The sequence below is a fragment of the Carassius carassius genome, chromosome 3 (genome assembly GCF_963082965.1).
Source record: "Carassius carassius chromosome 3, fCarCar2.1, whole genome shotgun sequence".
Lineage (NCBI taxonomy): Eukaryota > Metazoa > Chordata > Actinopteri > Cypriniformes > Cyprinidae > Carassius > Carassius carassius.
The window spans coordinates 4,588,011-4,605,710 of NC_081757.1; the positions used below are offsets into that span (position 1 = coordinate 4,588,011).

The 17,700-nt window shown below is 38.6% G+C and overlaps 3 protein-coding genes and 1 pseudogene across 3 annotated transcripts; 1 reads left to right on the forward strand and 3 right to left on the reverse strand.

The window, feature by feature from the left end:
• Positions 1-5,222: 5,222 nt before the first annotated feature.
• On the reverse strand, positions 5,223-7,095 carry LOC132116828 (probable E3 ubiquitin-protein ligase RNF144A-A; annotated as a pseudogene).
• A 50-nt stretch (positions 7,096-7,145) lies between these two features.
• zgc:194655 (uncharacterized protein LOC794380 homolog) lies at positions 7,146-8,352 on the forward strand. Its single transcript, XM_059525704.1, has 2 exons — positions 7,146-7,505; positions 7,811-8,352. Exons 1-2 carry the CDS (start codon positions 7,361-7,363, stop codon positions 7,948-7,950), a joined length of 285 nt encoding a protein of 94 aa, XP_059381687.1. The 5' UTR covers positions 7,146-7,360; the 3' UTR covers positions 7,951-8,352.
• Positions 8,353-10,344: 1,992 nt separating this feature from the next.
• On the reverse strand, positions 10,345-13,476 carry LOC132116812 (E3 ubiquitin-protein ligase TRIM39-like). Its single transcript, XM_059525675.1, has 7 exons — positions 13,327-13,476; positions 12,104-12,659; positions 11,925-12,020; positions 11,549-11,764; positions 11,326-11,464; positions 11,202-11,237; positions 10,345-10,968 (listed from the first exon to the last, which is right to left on the reverse strand). The coding sequence occupies exons 2-7, from the start codon at positions 12,647-12,649 to the stop codon at positions 10,424-10,426; spliced, it is 1,578 nt and encodes a 525-aa protein (XP_059381658.1). The 5' UTR covers positions 12,650-12,659; positions 13,327-13,476; the 3' UTR covers positions 10,345-10,423.
• Positions 13,477-13,846: 370 nt separating this feature from the next.
• On the reverse strand, positions 13,847-17,541 carry LOC132116818 (caspase a-like). Its single transcript, XM_059525686.1, has 11 exons — positions 17,261-17,541; positions 16,991-17,065; positions 16,803-16,873; positions 16,558-16,713; positions 16,091-16,270; positions 15,929-16,000; positions 15,601-15,777; positions 15,285-15,519; positions 15,018-15,119; positions 14,454-14,563; positions 13,847-14,230 (listed from the first exon to the last, which is right to left on the reverse strand). The coding sequence occupies exons 1-11, from the start codon at positions 17,334-17,336 to the stop codon at positions 14,135-14,137; spliced, it is 1,350 nt and encodes a 449-aa protein (XP_059381669.1). The 5' UTR covers positions 17,337-17,541; the 3' UTR covers positions 13,847-14,134.
• Between the last annotated feature and the right edge of the window lie 159 nt (positions 17,542-17,700).

Consider the following 17,700-nt stretch of genomic DNA (forward strand, 5'->3'; position numbering starts at 1 on the left):
CGGTTTTCGACTATTCTGATGTTTTGCTGGACATTCTTGTCGGCGGAGCGGCTGCGCTGATCACACGCTTCAAGGGGACGCGCAGATGGGGAAAGCGAGCTGGCGCGCTCGTGAGACTCAGAAAACGCGGATTTCGAACGCCGTTGCCTAGCATCCATCTGGCAAATCTCAGCTCTCTACCCAACAAAACGGACGAACTCCTTCTGCTCTCTCGGACAAATAAAGATTTCTCTCACTCTGCTGCTCTGTGTTTCACGGAAACTTGGCTGAATGACACCATACCGGACAGCGCGCTCCATCTGCCAGACTTTCAGCTGTTTAGAGCGGATCGCGACGCAGAATCAACGGGGAAATCGCGCGGCGGCGGGACATGCTTTTACATCAATGAACGGTGGTGTACAGATGTAACTGTGTTAAAGAAGACGTGCTGCTCAAATCTCGAAACGCTCTTCATTAACTGCAAGCCGTTCTATTCGCCGTGGGAGATTCATTCGTTCATTCTGGTTAGTGTTTACATCCCTCCTCAAGCGCACGTGAGCTCAGCTTTACAGAAACTCGCTGAGCAGATCACAGAGACAGAACAACAACACCCAGACTCTGTTTTAATCATTCTTGGGGACTTTAATAAAGCCAATCTCTCCCGTGAACTGCCAAAATACAGACAGCATGTTACTTGTCCCACAAGAGACAGTAATATATTGGATCACTGTTACACAACAATAAAGGATGCATTTCACTCTGTTCCACGAGCAGCTTTGGGACGTTCTGATCACCTTCTGGTTCATCTTATACCGACCTACAGGCAGAAACTAAAATCAGCTAAACCTGTATTAAGGACTGTAAAAAGATGGACTAATGAAGCAGAGCAGGATTTACAATCTTGTTTTGACCTCACTGATTGGAGTGTTTTTGAAGCTGCTGCCACCGATCTGGACGAACTCACAGAGACCGTAACATCATATATCAGTTTCTGTGAGGATATGTGTATTCCTACCAAGACTCAACTAAATTACAACAATGACAAACCGTGGATCACTGCAAAACTCAGACAGCTCCGTCAGGCCAAAGAAGATGCTTACAGGAAGGGGGACAATGTCTTGTATAAACAGGCTAAATACACACTGGAAAAGGAGATCAAAGTGGCAAAGAGGAATTATTCTGAAAAAATAAGGACTCAGTTCACTTTGAACGACTCCGCATCAGTGTGGAAAAGCCTAAAGAAGATCACCAATTACAAGACACCACCCCCCAGCACTGTGGAGAATCAACGACTGGCAGACGATCTGAACGAGTTTTACTGCAGGTTTGAAAGAACACCCATCACCTGCCCTGAACACCTCCCCACACAACCATTCACACCATTCACAACTCCTGCAACCAACCCTGAATGCCTCTCCAAACAAACGTTCACACCATTCACAGCTCCTGCAACCCATCCTGATCACCTCTCCAATCAACCGCTCTCACCATTCACACCTCCTGCATCCCCCCTCTCCCCCACACCTGCAATACAGATCAGCGAGGATGCGGTGCGCCAGGTCTGCCGGAAGCAGAAAAGGAAAAAAGCACCAGGCCCAGATTGCGTTACACCAGCCTGTCTGAAATCCTGTGCTGACCAGCTGGCCCCCATCTTCACACAGATCTTCAACAGATCGCTGGAACTGTGCGAAGTCCCTTCATGCTTCAAACGCTCCACCATCATCCCTATCCCAAAGAAATCCAAAATTACAGGACTAAATGACTACAGGCCTGTGGCTCTAACGTCTGTAGTCATGAAGTCATTTGAAAAACTGGTGCTGGCCCACCTGAAGGACATCACTGGACCCTTGCTAGATCCTCTTCAGTTTGCCTACAGAGCAAACAGGTCTGTGGACGATGCAGTAAACATCGGACTGCATTATGTTCTGCAACACCTAGACAGACCGGGGTCCTATGTGAGGATCCTGTTTGTGGACTTCAGCTCTGCCTTCAACACGATCATCCCAAACCTCCTCTTGCCCAAACTAACTCAGCTCTCCGTGCCCACCTCCGTCTGTCAGTGGATCAACAGCTTCCTGACAGACAGGCAGCAGCTAGTGAGACTAGGAAAATACACATCCAGCACCCGTACAATCAGCACCGGAGCTCCCCAGGGCTGTGTTCTCTCCCCACTGCTCTTCTCCCTGTACACTAACGATTGCACATCTAAGGACACCTCTGTCAAGCTCCTGAAGTTTGCAGATGACACCACACTCATCGGCCTTATTCAGGACGGTGACGAGTCTGCTTACAGACAGGAGGTTAAAGAGCTGGCTGTCTGGTGCACTCTCAACAACCTGGAGCTTAACACGCTCAAAACAGTGGAGATGATCGTGGACTTCAGGAGAAACCCCCCTGCACTCCCCCCACTCACCATCATGAACAGCACTGTGACTGCAGTGGAGTCATTCAGGTTCCTGGGCACCACTATCTCTCAGGACCTGAAGTGGGACATTCACATTGACTCCATTGTGAAAAAGGCCCAGCAGAGGTTGTACTTCCTTCGCCAGCTGAGGAAGTTTAACCTGCCACAGGATCTGCTGAAACAGTTCTACTCCACCATCATCGAATCCATCCTCTGCACTTCAGTAACTGTCTGGTTCAGCTCCGCTTCTAAATCTGACCTCAGAAGACTACAGAGGGTAGTCCGGACTGCTGAGCGAATTATCGGTACAACCCTCCCATCTATTCAAGAACTGTACTTATCCAGAGTGAGCAAAAGGGCTGTTAAAATCACTCTGGACCCCTCACATCCAGCACACTCCCTCTTTGAACTGTTGCCATCTGGTCGACGCTACAGAGCACTGAGCACCAGAACGACCAGACACAGGAATAGTTTCTTCCCTCAGGCAATCCATCTTATGAACAGCTGATAATAACTGTGGGACACACTACACTATTTATATTTATATACACTACACTTTTTATCCAACACACATACTTAGCGTACACTTAAATCTTTTGCACATAATATACATGTACATACATGGAACACACTACACTACTTATATTTATATTTATATACACATACACTTATTTATCCAACACACATACTTAGCGTACAGTTAAAACTTTTCCACATAATATACATGTACATACATAAATGCTCATTTTAATATACCTGCCATACATTGTCAATTTGTATATTGTCAATCCTTACCCACCTATTTGTATTTTTTTGTATTTTTATTCCTTATTGTGTTTTTTGTTCTGTCGCTGTTATGTTGCACTGCGGAGCTCTGTCACGAAAACAAATTCCTCGTATGTGTGAACATACCTGGCAATAAAGCTCATTCTGATTCTGATTCTGATTCTGAAAAGACCATCATAGCAATGTGGTGGTAGTGTGATGGTCTGGGGCTGTTTTGCTGCTTTAGGACCTGGAAGACTTGCTGTGATAAATGGAACCATGAATTCTGAACCAAAAAGTCCTGCTGGGAAAAACCTCAAGCTGAAGCGAACTTGGGATCTGCAGCAGGACAATGATCTAAAACACACCAGCAAGTCCACCTCTGAATGGCTGAAGAAAAACAAAATGAAGACTTTGGCGTGGCCTAGTCAAACTCCTGACCTGAATCCTTTTGAGATGCTGTGGCATGACCTTAAAAAGGCGGTTCATGCTCGAAAACCCTCCAAAGCGACTGAAATACAAAAATTCTCCATAGATGAGGGGACCAGAATTCCTCCACAACACTAACAGACCCATTGCAAGTTACCACAAACGCCTGATTGCAGTTGTTGCTGTATAGGGTGGCCCAACCAGTTATTAGGTTAAAGGGCAAACACTGTGCAAAGCACTGCGCAAATGGTGTTGTAGAAATCTACAATGAAAATCATTTTTGGAATGATTAAAGGAATACTGGCTTGTGATGATGCCTTACAGTTTTTGAGGTTAGTTTCACTAGTATTAAAGGCAAAAATGGGTGATTACAAAGTAGGAGAAAACCAAGAGGTCTTTTGGAAGATAAAGATGAGCTAAAATCACATGCTGTGCACCATATGGGGATTACATATTGGGGATACAACGGTGTACAAATGAAGACTACATCATTAAAAGTGTTAACTGAATTGGTTTTCACCAATAAATATTTTAAAATGTATACTTGGCCATTTTTTTAACCCATATGAAGGTTGTCAATGTATGTTCCTGCTTGTGCGTGCACCAGGTTTGAACATCAATTTGAATTTCAGAAGCATAAATGAGAACAATGCCACACTAGAGGGCATTGTTAGTCTTTCTTTATTAGTCTGTACTTGTTAGTCCCAGTACAGTATGTCCACGCACTCTTTTCTCAAATGACGTGCTGCTGTTAGCGAGCAGTTAATGCGATTTCTAAAAAAAAAAATGGTTTAGAAGAGGTTAGGGAGGCCTGCGGTCATTACTTAGGTATGAGATGAACCATAATTAGGAGCAAAACATACTGTTGTTAGATTAGATACAGCCCGAATGACACATTTTTATCAGTATTTATATTTTAAATTTGCATGACAATTATTGCATTAATTGATTCATATATTTCATTTAAGATTTTTTCATTTACGTTTTGAGGAAACCCAATCTGATCTGTTCATATTTGCATAAATGTTTTGGACTTTAAGGGGAAAATCCATTTTCATAAATTGTTTGAGTTTGAGTCACTGGCTTGTTAAAAGGAAAATTCTGGAGAATAATAAAGGAATGTTTTCCTCTTCCAGTGACACAGTTTTCAGATAAACAGCAGACTTTTGGTTTCATTGAAACAGAAACCAAAACTGTGACAGCTCTACTCTATCAATTAAGCCTGCCTATCATCAGATCTGTCATGATTTTATTACTTTACATTTGCAAAAACCTTAAAGACTTTAAGGGAAATTGCATTTCAAATGTCACCTTTGTCACATGACTATACTTGAACCGACAAAGGTTTTATTATTATTATTATTTTTACCTTACATACTAAGCAACAGTTGTTTACATTTTCTATAATTTTTTTCCTGCGTTTGTTTTTAGCATTAAATATAGATTAAATATACCGTGGAACAATATTTCTCAGTTAACTTTGTCAGAACATTTTGTCATGTGACCATTCTAAAATGAAAACATCTTCAAATTCACTCACTTATGCCTCTGCATGAGCGAGCAAATAGTTAAGTTGTGAAGAACATGCCATTCTATTGAGAGAATAAAACTGTCAATATAAGAACAATGGACAGAAAGCCTTGACCTTAAATACTGTGGATGATTTTTTTTTTTTATGCACAAAAGGAATAAACATTTAAATATAGTTTACTACATGGTACTACACACTTTAATCCAAAGCAATTTACAATGCATTCAAGCTACAGAGTTTTCACATTTTATCATGTCACGTTAACATCATTTTGTTTGGTTTCTTCAATGGTTTTCAGTTTCTTCTCCAGGAAGGAATGGAAGTCTGCCGTGGCGCAACCCCATCTGAACAGGCAATGAAGTAACTGCTTGTTTTCAAGCACTCTTGAGTAACTTTCAAGCAAACAAAGCAGAATTCTACTCTGCAGCGATTACATATGACATTCTTACACCCTGCTGTGTCATGCTCCACAAGGATTCCACAAGTGGGGCAATCTCGCATTGAGGGACAGCTCACATTATTGACTTCAGGTAGCGATATATAACAACATTTTGCCAGCTTTTCAATGTCAGGATTAGTGCAGCCGGGATTGTTACAGCAGTCAGATCGAGGGCCTGGGCCTTTCCACTCTCTCATACACTGCCAGCAGAAATGAAATGTCTGACCCTTCTCAGCCATGCAGATTTTGCACATGACACAGAGGTTGATAATGTCAGCTCCCTCGACGAATGTCTGACATCCAGGACACTGAAGATAAAGTTAAAAAACTGTTCATGGAATTACAAAAAAAACGGAGTGCTGACTTTTATGAATCTATTAAAGAATTCAATTATTATTGCTTATATGTTGTGATTCATGCCAGTAACTCACTGTTTTGTGTTTGCAGTACTCGGCTGCAGCAAGGACAGCCATCGTCACTTCAAAATGGCTCTGCTCCTCTTGAGTCAGTACAGCTCACCTCTGCACTTCCACATAGGGCCATTCTGCATGGCATCTTTGTAGTGTGCCTTCTTTAAGTGCAGGGCATAGGAACTTGTGCTGACCCTGTGAATATGATATGCTATTAGTTTACTGTATGTGCATTTTAACAAGAACTGATTCTTTAGTTTGAATAAACATCTTACCTGGTCCAGCAGACTATGACACCACACAGTAAGTGACTGTGGAGTCACTGCATGGGTGCATGACATCTCAGCACGACGAGTCTCGGGGTCATCACCCCCAGCTGAAATAGTTAGGCTAACTGGTGTCTTAGGGTTCAAGACAAATATTAATAATCATATCATAAATTTAATTTAATGCAACATTCTAAGGATGCAGAGTAACCACTTAAATGATCGCATGGAAATTCTGGACTAATGACTCATCATAGCATACAATCACTAGAATTAAAAATAAATAAATACAAAGTTTCTTTAAGCAATACATAGATAATCAGTTTACCAAAATGTCTGGTCACTTTGTGCAATGAACTCGACTTCACCATTTCAAGTGTGATGAACTGGAAAGTAGCCTAAACATTGCCTTAAAAATAGCTTCCCTATGTTTAATAGGCTATTAAATTGCTCTGAGATTTTTGTTATTCTTTTTATAAGCGTTGTCAATATGCAACTAGACAAAGCGCACTTGTTTTAGAATTCTCTCTGCATATATTCTATATGTAAAGCAAAAAGAAACCCTACCCAGATGACTGTCATCTTCATCTAACGTGAGTTTACATAAATGTGAGGCTATATGCATACTTCTGTCATCCTGGCGCGTTACAAACTTAAGTGTTTTGTCGTCGGGATCGTAGCGTTTTTCTTCTCGCTGTTGTTCCGTCATGTTTCTCCAGCAGGCGGTTTAGAAATTAAACAGGTTATATGCTGACAGAGTTATGTTCTCTTTCTAGTTTGTCACATGGCTTCTCAGCAGAGGGGTTGAGATGCCTGTCACGTTAAGTTATGGGCTAAAATGAGTAGCTAAATTACCAGCGTTTGTGTTTCGTCTTTGCTGCAGCTTATATAGGCGAACCTACATACAGAATAAATTAATAAATTAAAGAGACATTTGAACGACAAAAGTAAATAGTTTGATTTGTTTTCTAATTGTTATTATCTTAAGAGCAAAGAATATGAACCTATTTATTTTTTATCAAACAGTATAGGCTATAGGGCGTCAACACTCAAGCGTATAAAACAGAAAGTGAAACGTCCGCGGTTCAGAGGTTGTTTTGTTTGCAGTAGCCTAACTTTCATAGGTGCTCTCCTAAAATGGGAAAGATCTTCCAGATCATAGTGGTCGGGATAAAGGGGGAGAAGAAAACGGTCGATGTTGCGACATCAGAGGAAGAATTCAACAAAATGACAATTTTGCAATTCAAAAAGAAAGTAGCAGAAAAATTGCCCGGACAAGCAGGTAAGATCAAATACTACATGTTAATCCATTTAGTCAAAGTGTAATTAAATAGCCTACATAGTAAGTTATAGCCTACATTGCTTAAAAAGTTAGTCGTTTTATTTCCGGTCACGTTTGTAACCGATGGTGGCCATCCTAGAAAAAAAAAAAAAAGAGCTATAGCCTAATTATACACAATATCCTAATTTAAGCATTTGTGGAGAACGGAGACTATAATTGAATGTAGCCTATACTTTTATTTTTTCTAATAACATAGCCTAATTCTATTCGAACGTTTTAAACTTCCTTCTTATATCTCACCATAGGGGATGATCCATCGTCCCTGAGGCTGCTGTACACAGATAAACAACTAGAAGACGCGGACACGTTTTTAGACCACCAAATTAAGGATCGCTCCACTCTCTTCATGGTCTTGCGTCTACCCGGAGGTTTCCAAACAAGTTAAGAAGGACTGAGTCCCTGCCGGAAAGAACTCCACCTTAAGAATCTCGTCGACAGGACGAGAAACGTTTTAAACACAGAGACACTTCTACATTTATTGGCTTATGAATCAATTTGTTGTTAGCTAGCCTATGTATAGTCCTATTAAGAATGTGGGGTCTGTTGGATATTGTAAATGGGGATCTTTAACCTGTGAACTGGATAATCATAGCAGTATTTGAAAACCTTCTCAGGAATTTTATCCATGAAGAAAATGATCTTTGATTTTAAGTGTTATGATCGTTACTTCTTTGAGTCTATTTTATTAAGTAGCCTAGGCTACAATTAATAACTCCTGCTTAGCTTTTTTCTTCTTCTCTTAAATTAATTATATTATATCCTAATAAAATGATCAGTTTTGAATGATTTTAAGCATTTAAAATTCTTTAAGGCGCGAATTCGAAAGTAAAACTAACTTTTTGTTGGACGTGTTTATTGGTAGGCAATGAGGTGATTAATCGGCAGGACTGTGCTTGTCCTCTTGTGAATTTCTTCCATGTACCAGAAGCAAATGCAACTTTCATCTGAGGTCAATTCGGATGCAAAATAGTCATATTCGATGCATATTCAAATAGTCAATCATTTAATTCACTATTAGTTTTCTTTGTGATATCGCTATTGTTGTATCCCTCTCGACTTAATGGAATTCAGTGTGTTACGTGTGTTACTTCTTTATTCAGGAACTAATTCCAATATAAATGGCTGGAAAAATCAAGGTGCCACCTGCTATTTAAATGCAGTATTTCAATGTCTATTCATGACCCCCAAATTCAGAGGGGCGGTGGTGAGTTAAAATGAATGGAATAACCATAAAACGTTTTTATAAATGCAGTATTGTGATTACTGCCTAATGCTATACAGTTCTTTACGAACATTCTACTTATTTTTTTCTTTTCGCTGATCACTTTAGTAATGACTGGATGTACTGTGATGAATGTGACCAAAAAAACAGAAACAGAGGCTCAATGAAAATGTAAACATCCATCACCCATTCAGATTATTTGTTTCCTTGCAATTTCCTAACTCTTGCAGTGGAGTGAAATAGATGAATATCCCTTTTCTCACTCTGCATCTAAAGAGGTTTGACTTTGATTACATACAGATGAGATACAACAAGAATGAATGTCATCTGGATGTACCTCTCAGTTTACCTCCAAGTACCTCCAATGAGGTATCAATAATAAATCATCATACCAACGGTAAACATAAAAAACCTCGGTCTGTCTCTTTGGGATAATTGGCCTAAATATGATCTTTATGCCGTTATCAACCATAAGGGTTGATACACTGGTGGACACTAGGATGCAATCATCAGATCTTATGAAAATGAAATATGGTACCGTTTTGATATCTGTACTGTAACACAGGTACATTTGTTTGTTGGTTTGATTAGCTTATAGCTAATATATAGAACACATCCTTAAAGGATCATTTTAATTGGGCCTTCCAGATCTGGGAAAAGTACAGTAGGCAACATCATCCTTGGTGGAAATTACTTCCTAATGGAAGTGGATCAGAGACTGTGACCAAAGAGTCCATGGCAAAGACAGTGGAAAAGATCACTGTATAGTGGACACTCCAAATCTCTTTTGCCTTGAAGAATTGAGTTTGAGAAAGGAAATGTAAAGATGGATTGAATTATGTGACCCTGGCCCCAATGTGATTCTCTGGTTCACACCAATAAGTAAATGTAGCGATCAACAAGGTCTTTTCCATGCCTTCAGAAAATGACTACATTCAGCAACTATAAAACATATGACAATTATCTTCACAAATGGGAGAAAGCATGACAGAATTGAGCAAACCATTGACACATTTATTTCAAAACACACAGAGAGCCTGGTAAAGTGGTCTGTGGTTGTCAGAACAAGTGTCATTGACATCACTATTGGTCACAATTACACCCCAGAACTGCTTAAAAACTTAGCAGCATGACATTCAAAAAGAGAATTAAAGCATTGTACTAGAAGAAGATGAAGAAGACAAAACTCCATATAACATTAAAAAGATCAAACATCTTGAGTCTTACAGACAAAATTACACAAAAACTGTGAATAATGAGGGGAAGATGAAATCATTCGGAATGTGGTGAATCACTGCATGTTTTTGTACATTATTGATTTAAAAACATTTAACTGATAAATGAAGTTCTTGTAGAATGCTGATATTATAAACAACATATAATCAACATTCATAACAATTTCTGAAAATTGAAAATAAACAACATAAATGGAACTTAATGAATCTAACGCTTTAACCACATATTTGTTTCTTTGTATTAAATGTGTATTAATCTTATACATTTAGAATTTATAACCGTACCTGCTTCCAAGAAATAAAGTATTGTCATATTAGCATTTAACATCATTTAGGTCTGAGAGGGTTAAGACTGCAAAGACTCATAACAATTCATTTGAACAGTTCTTTTAAAAAATGATTTATTCGACTGAGTCAACAGGTGTAATGATCAGAGGATCGGAGTTCTGCCCATTCTCACATTCTTCAGACATGAAATACGGATAGAGCTTTCCAGGAAAAGACTGTCCAGTGAAAGAATAGATATGATACCTGGCTTCAACATCATAAAAAGAGACCAAACCCTCCTCAAAATCCACAAACACTCCCACTTTCACTGGCTTCTCTCTCAAGGTGAGAGGGACAGGGGTGCAATCATTCGCTGCATACTCATCCCTGTTCCTCAGCCATATAGTCCAATATCCTTTCTCTGGGGTGAGCCCAATTTCCCCTTTTCTTTCAATGGATTCTTCTGCCACACCTAAATCCCACTCCATACCACTGACTTGAACCTCATAGTAAAATTTCTGTGAGGAGAACCCCTCCTTTCCTAAGACACATGAGCAAAAATCAAACCTTTTTGGGGTGTCAGGAATCTTCTTTGACTTGCCTGTATTCCAAACTTTTTTCCCATCGTCAGACAGCATGAGCTCAGGATGAGCCGTGTCAGGGTCAAGTGTCACATCCACTGAAAAATTATATAAAGGTTCATGTTAACTTCTGACCAAGTCAATATTTCACTTTTAGTAAAATTAAAGGCCGCCAATATAATCACAGCAGCACTGTTTCAAATAAACAGTTATTGTCCATTGGTGCGGATATAGTTATTGTTACCTCTATAGTCACCTATTTTTAGTATGAATGGGCCTTTAGAGTTTAACTTTTGCTAAATGTAACTTTAAGCAGTCAGATTTACCATACCTGCATAATGTTTTATACTCCGCAGCTCTCTGCCAACTACAACAAGAATGAAGAAAAAAAACTGTTTCTGTCTGATTAAAGAGTGTATGGAGTAAATATGATTGGTTACATGGTGAATATTTACCAGTTTCTCTCATTTTCTCATCCAGGATGCTCTGAAGATTAGATATGGTCTTCCTCAGAATACCTCCATGTTCAAGAGTGCTAATGCTGATGGTTTTCGAGCGGCTGGTATATTTGGGGTTTCGCAGGAGGCTAATAATCTACAACAGAGGGGGGAAAAAGACCCTTAAGCCAAGTGTGTATGTGGCTTCATTTCTTACCATGGTTTGTTGAGAAAGACTGACTTGTGTAAAATCCATTGGACGCGACAGCTTCTCCAGCTCAGTTTGTCTTTTCTTTAGCTCCACGATCTCTTCATCTAGCTCTCTGATGAGCTGTTCTCCTCGTCTTTCTGTTTCTTTATGATTTTTCTCTGTGAGCTCAAGTAACTCCGTATTGCTTCTGTCAAAAACGTCCTTAAAAAACTTGATGTTCTCTTCAGTCTCCTTCTCATTGGCTTGCTGTTAAGAAGATTTAAATGGAAAATCATCACAACCCTGTCAAAGCATGCGCTTACAAAAACTAAATAATCTTGAGGAAGTTGATTGACAAAACAAGTTTAACAGCAATGCATAATATCTTCAGAAATAAAATCCTATTAATCAAATCAATGCCACGTACTTTGTTAAACCTCAAAGAATGTTTAATTTCTTTTATCTTCCGCAACTTGTCCTGAATTTTCTGCTGCACCACACTCTTTTTATTCATCAGCAATTTCTGAGGAATAAGAAATGGAGGTAGTATAGCATCAGCATGCATTTAGTTGCATTTTGTTCATTTTCATATTTAGATAGAATTACCGAACTCTCCTTCTCCAGAGGAACAGTATTATGAGTCTTGTGGTCACTCTCGGTGCAGAACTGACAGATGGCCGTCTGATCATCTCTACAGTAAAGATCCAGAGGTCTTTCATGATTCTTGCAAATGTGTTCTTCAAGATTCTTCACAGGGTTAATTAGTTTGTGTTTCCTGAGTTTTTCTGCAGTTTTATGGGGCTCCAAGTGAGACTCGCAGAAAGATGTTCCACAGTGTAAGCATGACTTAATAGCAAACCGCATTTTTTTCTGTGGGCAACTGTCACAGGACACTTGAGGCTCCCCCTGGACACGTTTCCTTTTGATGTCCTCTGCAATTTCTTTAATGGTTCTGTTTATGTTAAGATCTTGTTTTGAGTCCAATTCCCTCCCACACAGTGGACACCTTGGGCATGGACTGTGGTCTCTGTGGCTCCTGATGCAGACCATGCAGAAGTTGTGGCCACAGGAAGTGGTTACAGGGTCAGTGAACACGTCCAGACATATGGAACATGTGAAGCTATTTTTAGACACACTGCTGAAGGAAGCCATGATTTTACAGCTAAAATCATAAACAAAAAACCTTCAGTTATAGCAAATGGATTTTGCAGACAAATAGAACTAGAAGGGGGAAAAACACATTTCAGTCAAACTTTTCATTAGCTCCAGAATTTCAAATTATAAAAGTAAATTACATTATTTAAAATGTCATCCTATAATGCTGTTGTTATTCATGCTAAAATCTAACAAGCACATCTGGCATTTTTGTTTTTTCCCTAAATTAAACAAAACGATTCACACTGGTAAATGTTTTGGATTGTTTTAGACAAGAAGTTGTTTATTTATTGCAATTAACAATGTAAAAAATGTGTCTGATGAAGTTGAAAGCATCATAAAGCCATATACCTCTTGTCATGACAAGTTTGGGTGTGTAGCATATTAGTTTTGCCTTAGGGTCTATAGCCAATCCTGGCTTAGTCAACCTTGATTTTCAGGTTTATAGCATATACACGAATCAAGAATCAAATCCTATGTAATACACACATATATATATATATAAAGTATAAAGTTATAAAGTATAAAGCATAAAGTTTCAAATACTCAAGACAACTTTGTGAAATCGTTCGTAAAACCATTGCTAAACTGTCTTTACAATTCAGTGCATCAATTTTTTTAATCGTATCCATGTCTAATCAAATTAAGTCTAATCAAATGTACTATGTTCTTACCCTTTAGTGATGGATTCAGTCGCTTAATCGTCAACCAAAGAAAGAGAGAAAGAAGATATCGAGAGCTGAATCACATGCAATCAAAACAAAACTGGAAACTTGGGACGATCTAGATAGGAAACTAGGAACGACTTCTTGGCGAGAGCAACCAATGAAACTGCGGTAATTTGCATGTATTTGCATTTGAAGCCTCAAAGCATATTATTTCTCATATGTTTTAGACCTGATATGTTTCATATGTTTTAGACCTAATTAATTTATTAACTCAACCCTGTAGTAAGCCCATTTCTCACAACATAACAAGGATGTGCATTTGCTGTGCCAGCAATTTCAGATCCATGATTTCACCAAAGCAGGTATAAAAAGAGATTTCCAAAACCAGCTTTTATTAGCTACACGCTGTATTTCATGAACTCATAGGAAACATTCTTATTAAAACGGAAACACCTGCACATGGAATATAACGTAGGCTACAACATTGAGAATTACTGTCCGTTTAAATAAAAATGAATAATTTTTAATAAAAATGTAGGAAAATAGTATAACATGGAGAGCATTACTTAAGTATGATAGAACTAGCTCATAAGTTTGCCCATGCTTTAATCAACTGTTTTTAGCTTTATTTGTAAAATATTCTTTTTATAAGTCAAGTTTCAAGCTGGATTACAAGATAAATCTGTTTACTTTCATAATCAAGGACTATATGAACGTGGAAAATCATTGTTTTCTGCAAACATGAACACCTGAGATGACAATACTGAGGCGCATAACTTATGTTAATGAGGTCAGAAGTTGTGGTTGCTGTGTCCTACAAGCCAGGGAAGAGGTAGAATCTCTTAGATAATGTTGCTCTGTCCTTGCATGGCATCTGACAAGGATGCGACATCTTAAACTTCTTAATGACCTGTTAAAAAAATAAAAAAATAAATATTACAACATAACAGACTACACATAACCTAAAAAAAATAAATAACTTTCTTGGTATTTGGCTAGTTATGGGTACTGATATGCAATACTACTGATAACAATACTAAATAACAAGGAAGTAAACATCAACTATTCAATCAACCATCAAAAATAACACATATCAGCACTGATGTCTGTGTTGCTAAACAATGTGACTTTGCCTTTCTGAAGAGCTCCTCGATGTCGTCCTGGTGGGCATCCTGATTAAATATTTCCACAATGTTTTGGATGAAATGTGAGCCTCTCTCTTGGTTTCTGTAGGACGCAGTATCTGTAGAGAATACAAATGATGACTTAGACGGTTTGACTGAACATCATTGCTTAGACGCAAATTAAATAAAACAATTCTAACACAGTATATCCAGGAGTCAGCATTAAAGTGACACTTTACCCAGAAATGAAGATCCTATCATCATTTCTTTCTGCTGCTGAACACCAAAGAAAATATTTTGGAAAATGTAACCAAACTGTTCCCGTTTCCCTTTGACTTTAAAAGTAGCCACCCCCCCCCCCCCCCCCCACCGCCCATACTATGGAAGTTCATGGGAAACAGTAACTGTTCGGTCACATTCTTCAAATTTTGCGAAGGAATGAAACTCAAATTGATTTGGAACTTGAGGATGAACATGTAAATAATGTAAATGATGACAGAATTTTAATCAGTTTTAGTGTGTTTCATCTAATCCTATAGTAAATGGAGCAGAATAATGTGCAGAAATATCCACCTGGAGTACAGGATCTCAGGCAGCAGAAGTCTTTTTCACGGTGCTCTTTTGCTCTTTTGCGTGTCGGCACAGCATCCTGGACATACACACTGCCTTCTTCATCTATAATATGAGGCAAAAGATATATCAAATATAATCAATATAATCATTTGGCAAAGAATGTTGCTTGAAATGGATGAGGCTCTGACAAATCAAATATGACAACATTTTAAAGAGTTGAGCTTAACAACCCTTTTTTTCCCCCTTAAATATTATTTTGTAACTCACCACCCCTACACGCCTGGATGAGGATGATTTTTGGCTTGTCCAACAATCCAGCACAGTTCGGAGTGTTCAAGCTATTAAAAATTTCATCTGTTTTAAAAATGTCCTCTTCATCTTCATTATCAAAAACCCCACAGATTCCACGGGCGTCTCCATGGGACATCAACACCACAAAGCAGCTGTCCGATTTAACGTGTTCCTTTCGCTGGGCGAAGTCTTGCAAGGCAGCATGCATACCCTGAACATCAGAGCATCAATATCAAATATCAAAAAGAAAAAAAAAAGTTGGCTTATATGGTTTAAATACAGTGAAATGCACCTGTGCACTGAGGTCTCTGAGTGTGATCACAGTGTAACCCAGAGCTTTAAGCAGCACTTCCATACTCAGCTCATCCTTGTCTGCCCCAGCCCTGTCATTTAAGTTTCTAAATTCTACATTGTTGATAAGCAGTGCCAAACGTTTCCTGTCCGTGGATTTGTCTTTTACTGGGTATATCTAGACGGAGAAGAAGAATTGTATTATTATTAATTTGCACATAATATTTTAACATAAAAAAAGACACAATAAAAAAAAATATACAACAAACACATAGACATAGTTCTTTCTCTCATTCATTACCAAGATATGTGTTTTAATGATAACTTACATCATCTCCCTTTTCTTGAAGCATTTTCTTTTTAAACTCAGGCGTGCATGGTGTAAGTGGATCTGAAGTTCTCTGTTCGGATGCAACAAATCGTAATATGTTGTCAGAAAAGGTGATATGTTTGAAAAAACACATTTATTTTGTAAATTCAGTTCTCTGTACCATTCTCTGTCCACAGTTATTATTTTCACACCGCACAGCATTATTGGTCGGCCCCTTCCATTCCCTGCGGCAGTTCCAGCAGAAGTAGTAATTTCGTTTCAGGTTGGCCGTGCAGATAGTGCAGTTTACACAAAGGTTACCTCGATCTCGTCTTTCCACATTAGACTGACATCCTGGACACTGCAGCATTGACAAGCAGATGTGTTTTGGATACTTTCTGCACTTTATTGCACAGATACTATTGATGCTATATGAGCTGGATGATGACATCAATGAATGAACTCACTTTAATTGAAAATTGAGGGTTTACTGTTGTCCTTTTGCATTATTACACACTAGTTTCCTATTTAATACTGTAAAGCTGTTTTGACACCGTCTGTATTGTTAAAAGTGCTATATAAATAAAGATGACTTGTTGTGTAAGAGGCCATATGCGTGCAAACAGCAGACAAAATGATATATCTTACGGCTTTAAAGTCAAACATTCTTCTAGCAAAAAGTACAGCGAGATTCTCCTCAAGGAATTCCCTTTGTTTGTCTGTCAGTGGTATCAGCTGACAGATGTCCTGATAAGAGAGATTCACACTGCAGGATTTGCGAGGGCAAGAAAACGCAGTCTTTTTCTGAAAGACAAGAACAAGTTGAAGATAAAATTGTAGCACAGGCATTAAACTCAGTCAATATGTGAAAAGTTTAAATAATATACACTAACCTGTTTAAGATAATACTTGAACCAAGCAACAACATAGTCTGTCGGCATTCGATGACCACAGGGCAATGCAACTAATACAACAACAACAAAATACTTAAAGTAGCCTACACACACAGACCAAATGCTGAAATTTAATTCCTATTAAAATGCCGCTTAATTTGATCGATGGAGATAGCTTGTCAACTCACCGAAGTCCACTCTTTCATTTGATGGCCCTACTTCAGAATTACGACCTGATTCCCCAGTATGCTGTTTGTGGACATCTGGATTTTAAAAGCAATAATACAATTTTTTTTTTTTTGGTCAACTTCACTTTCAAAGTTAGTCGTAAATTTCACTTTCGGTTTTGCTATCGTTGTTTTTCATATCCCAGCATCAAATAATCTTATTTTTTAGCATTATCTCTAACACATCAATAAATATTTAAATAAAAAATAAAAAAAGATTAAAGTCAATACTCAAGTGTTGGAAGACTCTTGCTATCGCGGCGTCTGCTTCTTCCAAATCTTCGTCCCAGTCATGATCTTCCGTCATTTTTACGTTTAAAATTAAGTTATATCTTTTTTTCTATAACGTTACTAAACTACAGTCGAGATTCCCTGAAGTACCCAAATGATGTCCTCAGCCAGTCAGCACACACAGACTTATCAAGCAAATCTTCCGTGTAAATGGTTTTATCTGAAGGCGGACGCACCAAAGCGTGTTGTCCCTTTGGAGGTGCTTTGGGTGTGGCCAGACTGTGAATGTCTATGTCGGAATGTACAGATAATTGAGCAAAGTTGAGCTGAAGATAGAGATCGTATCGAAGAATAGAAGTTATACTGGAAGCTGGATCAAGATGGTGCTTCATTTGGTCAATAGTTAACTAAAGCAGTAAACTGGTAGGGGATGTCAAAAG

What these genes read in the sequence shown, in the direction of transcription:
- zgc:194655 (XM_059525704.1), top strand. Translation starts at nt 7,361, where the DNA reads ATGGGAAAGATCTTCCAGATCATAGTGGTCGGGATAAAGGGGGAGAAG. An exon ending in AAAATTGCCCGGACAAGCAG is followed by an intron (nt 7,506 to 7,810) that starts GTAAGATCAAAT and finishes ATCTCACCATAG; the next exon opens with GGGATGATCCATCGTCCCTG.
- LOC132116812 (XM_059525675.1), bottom strand. Translation starts at nt 12,649, where the DNA reads ATGGCTTCCTTCAGCAGTGTGTCTAAAAATAGCTTCACATGTTCCATA. An exon ending in ATTCTTTGAGGTTTAACAAA is followed by an intron (nt 11,765 to 11,924) that starts GTACGTGGCATT and finishes TCTTCTTAACAG; the next exon opens with CAAGCCAATGAGAAGGAGAC. An exon ending in GTCCAATGGATTTTACACAA is followed by an intron (nt 11,465 to 11,548) that starts GTCAGTCTTTCT and finishes CCTCTGTTGTAG; the next exon opens with ATTATTAGCCTCCTGCGAAA.
- LOC132116818 (XM_059525686.1), bottom strand. Translation starts at nt 17,336, where the DNA reads ATGACGGAAGATCATGACTGGGACGAAGATTTGGAAGAAGCAGACGCC. An exon ending in AAATGAAAGAGTGGACTTCG is followed by an intron (nt 16,874 to 16,990) that starts GTGAGTTGACAA and finishes TTGTTGTATTAG; the next exon opens with TTGCATTGCCCTGTGGTCAT. An exon ending in CATCCAGGCGTGTAGGGGTG is followed by an intron (nt 15,120 to 15,284) that starts GTGAGTTACAAA and finishes CTCATATTATAG; the next exon opens with ATGAAGAAGGCAGTGTGTAT.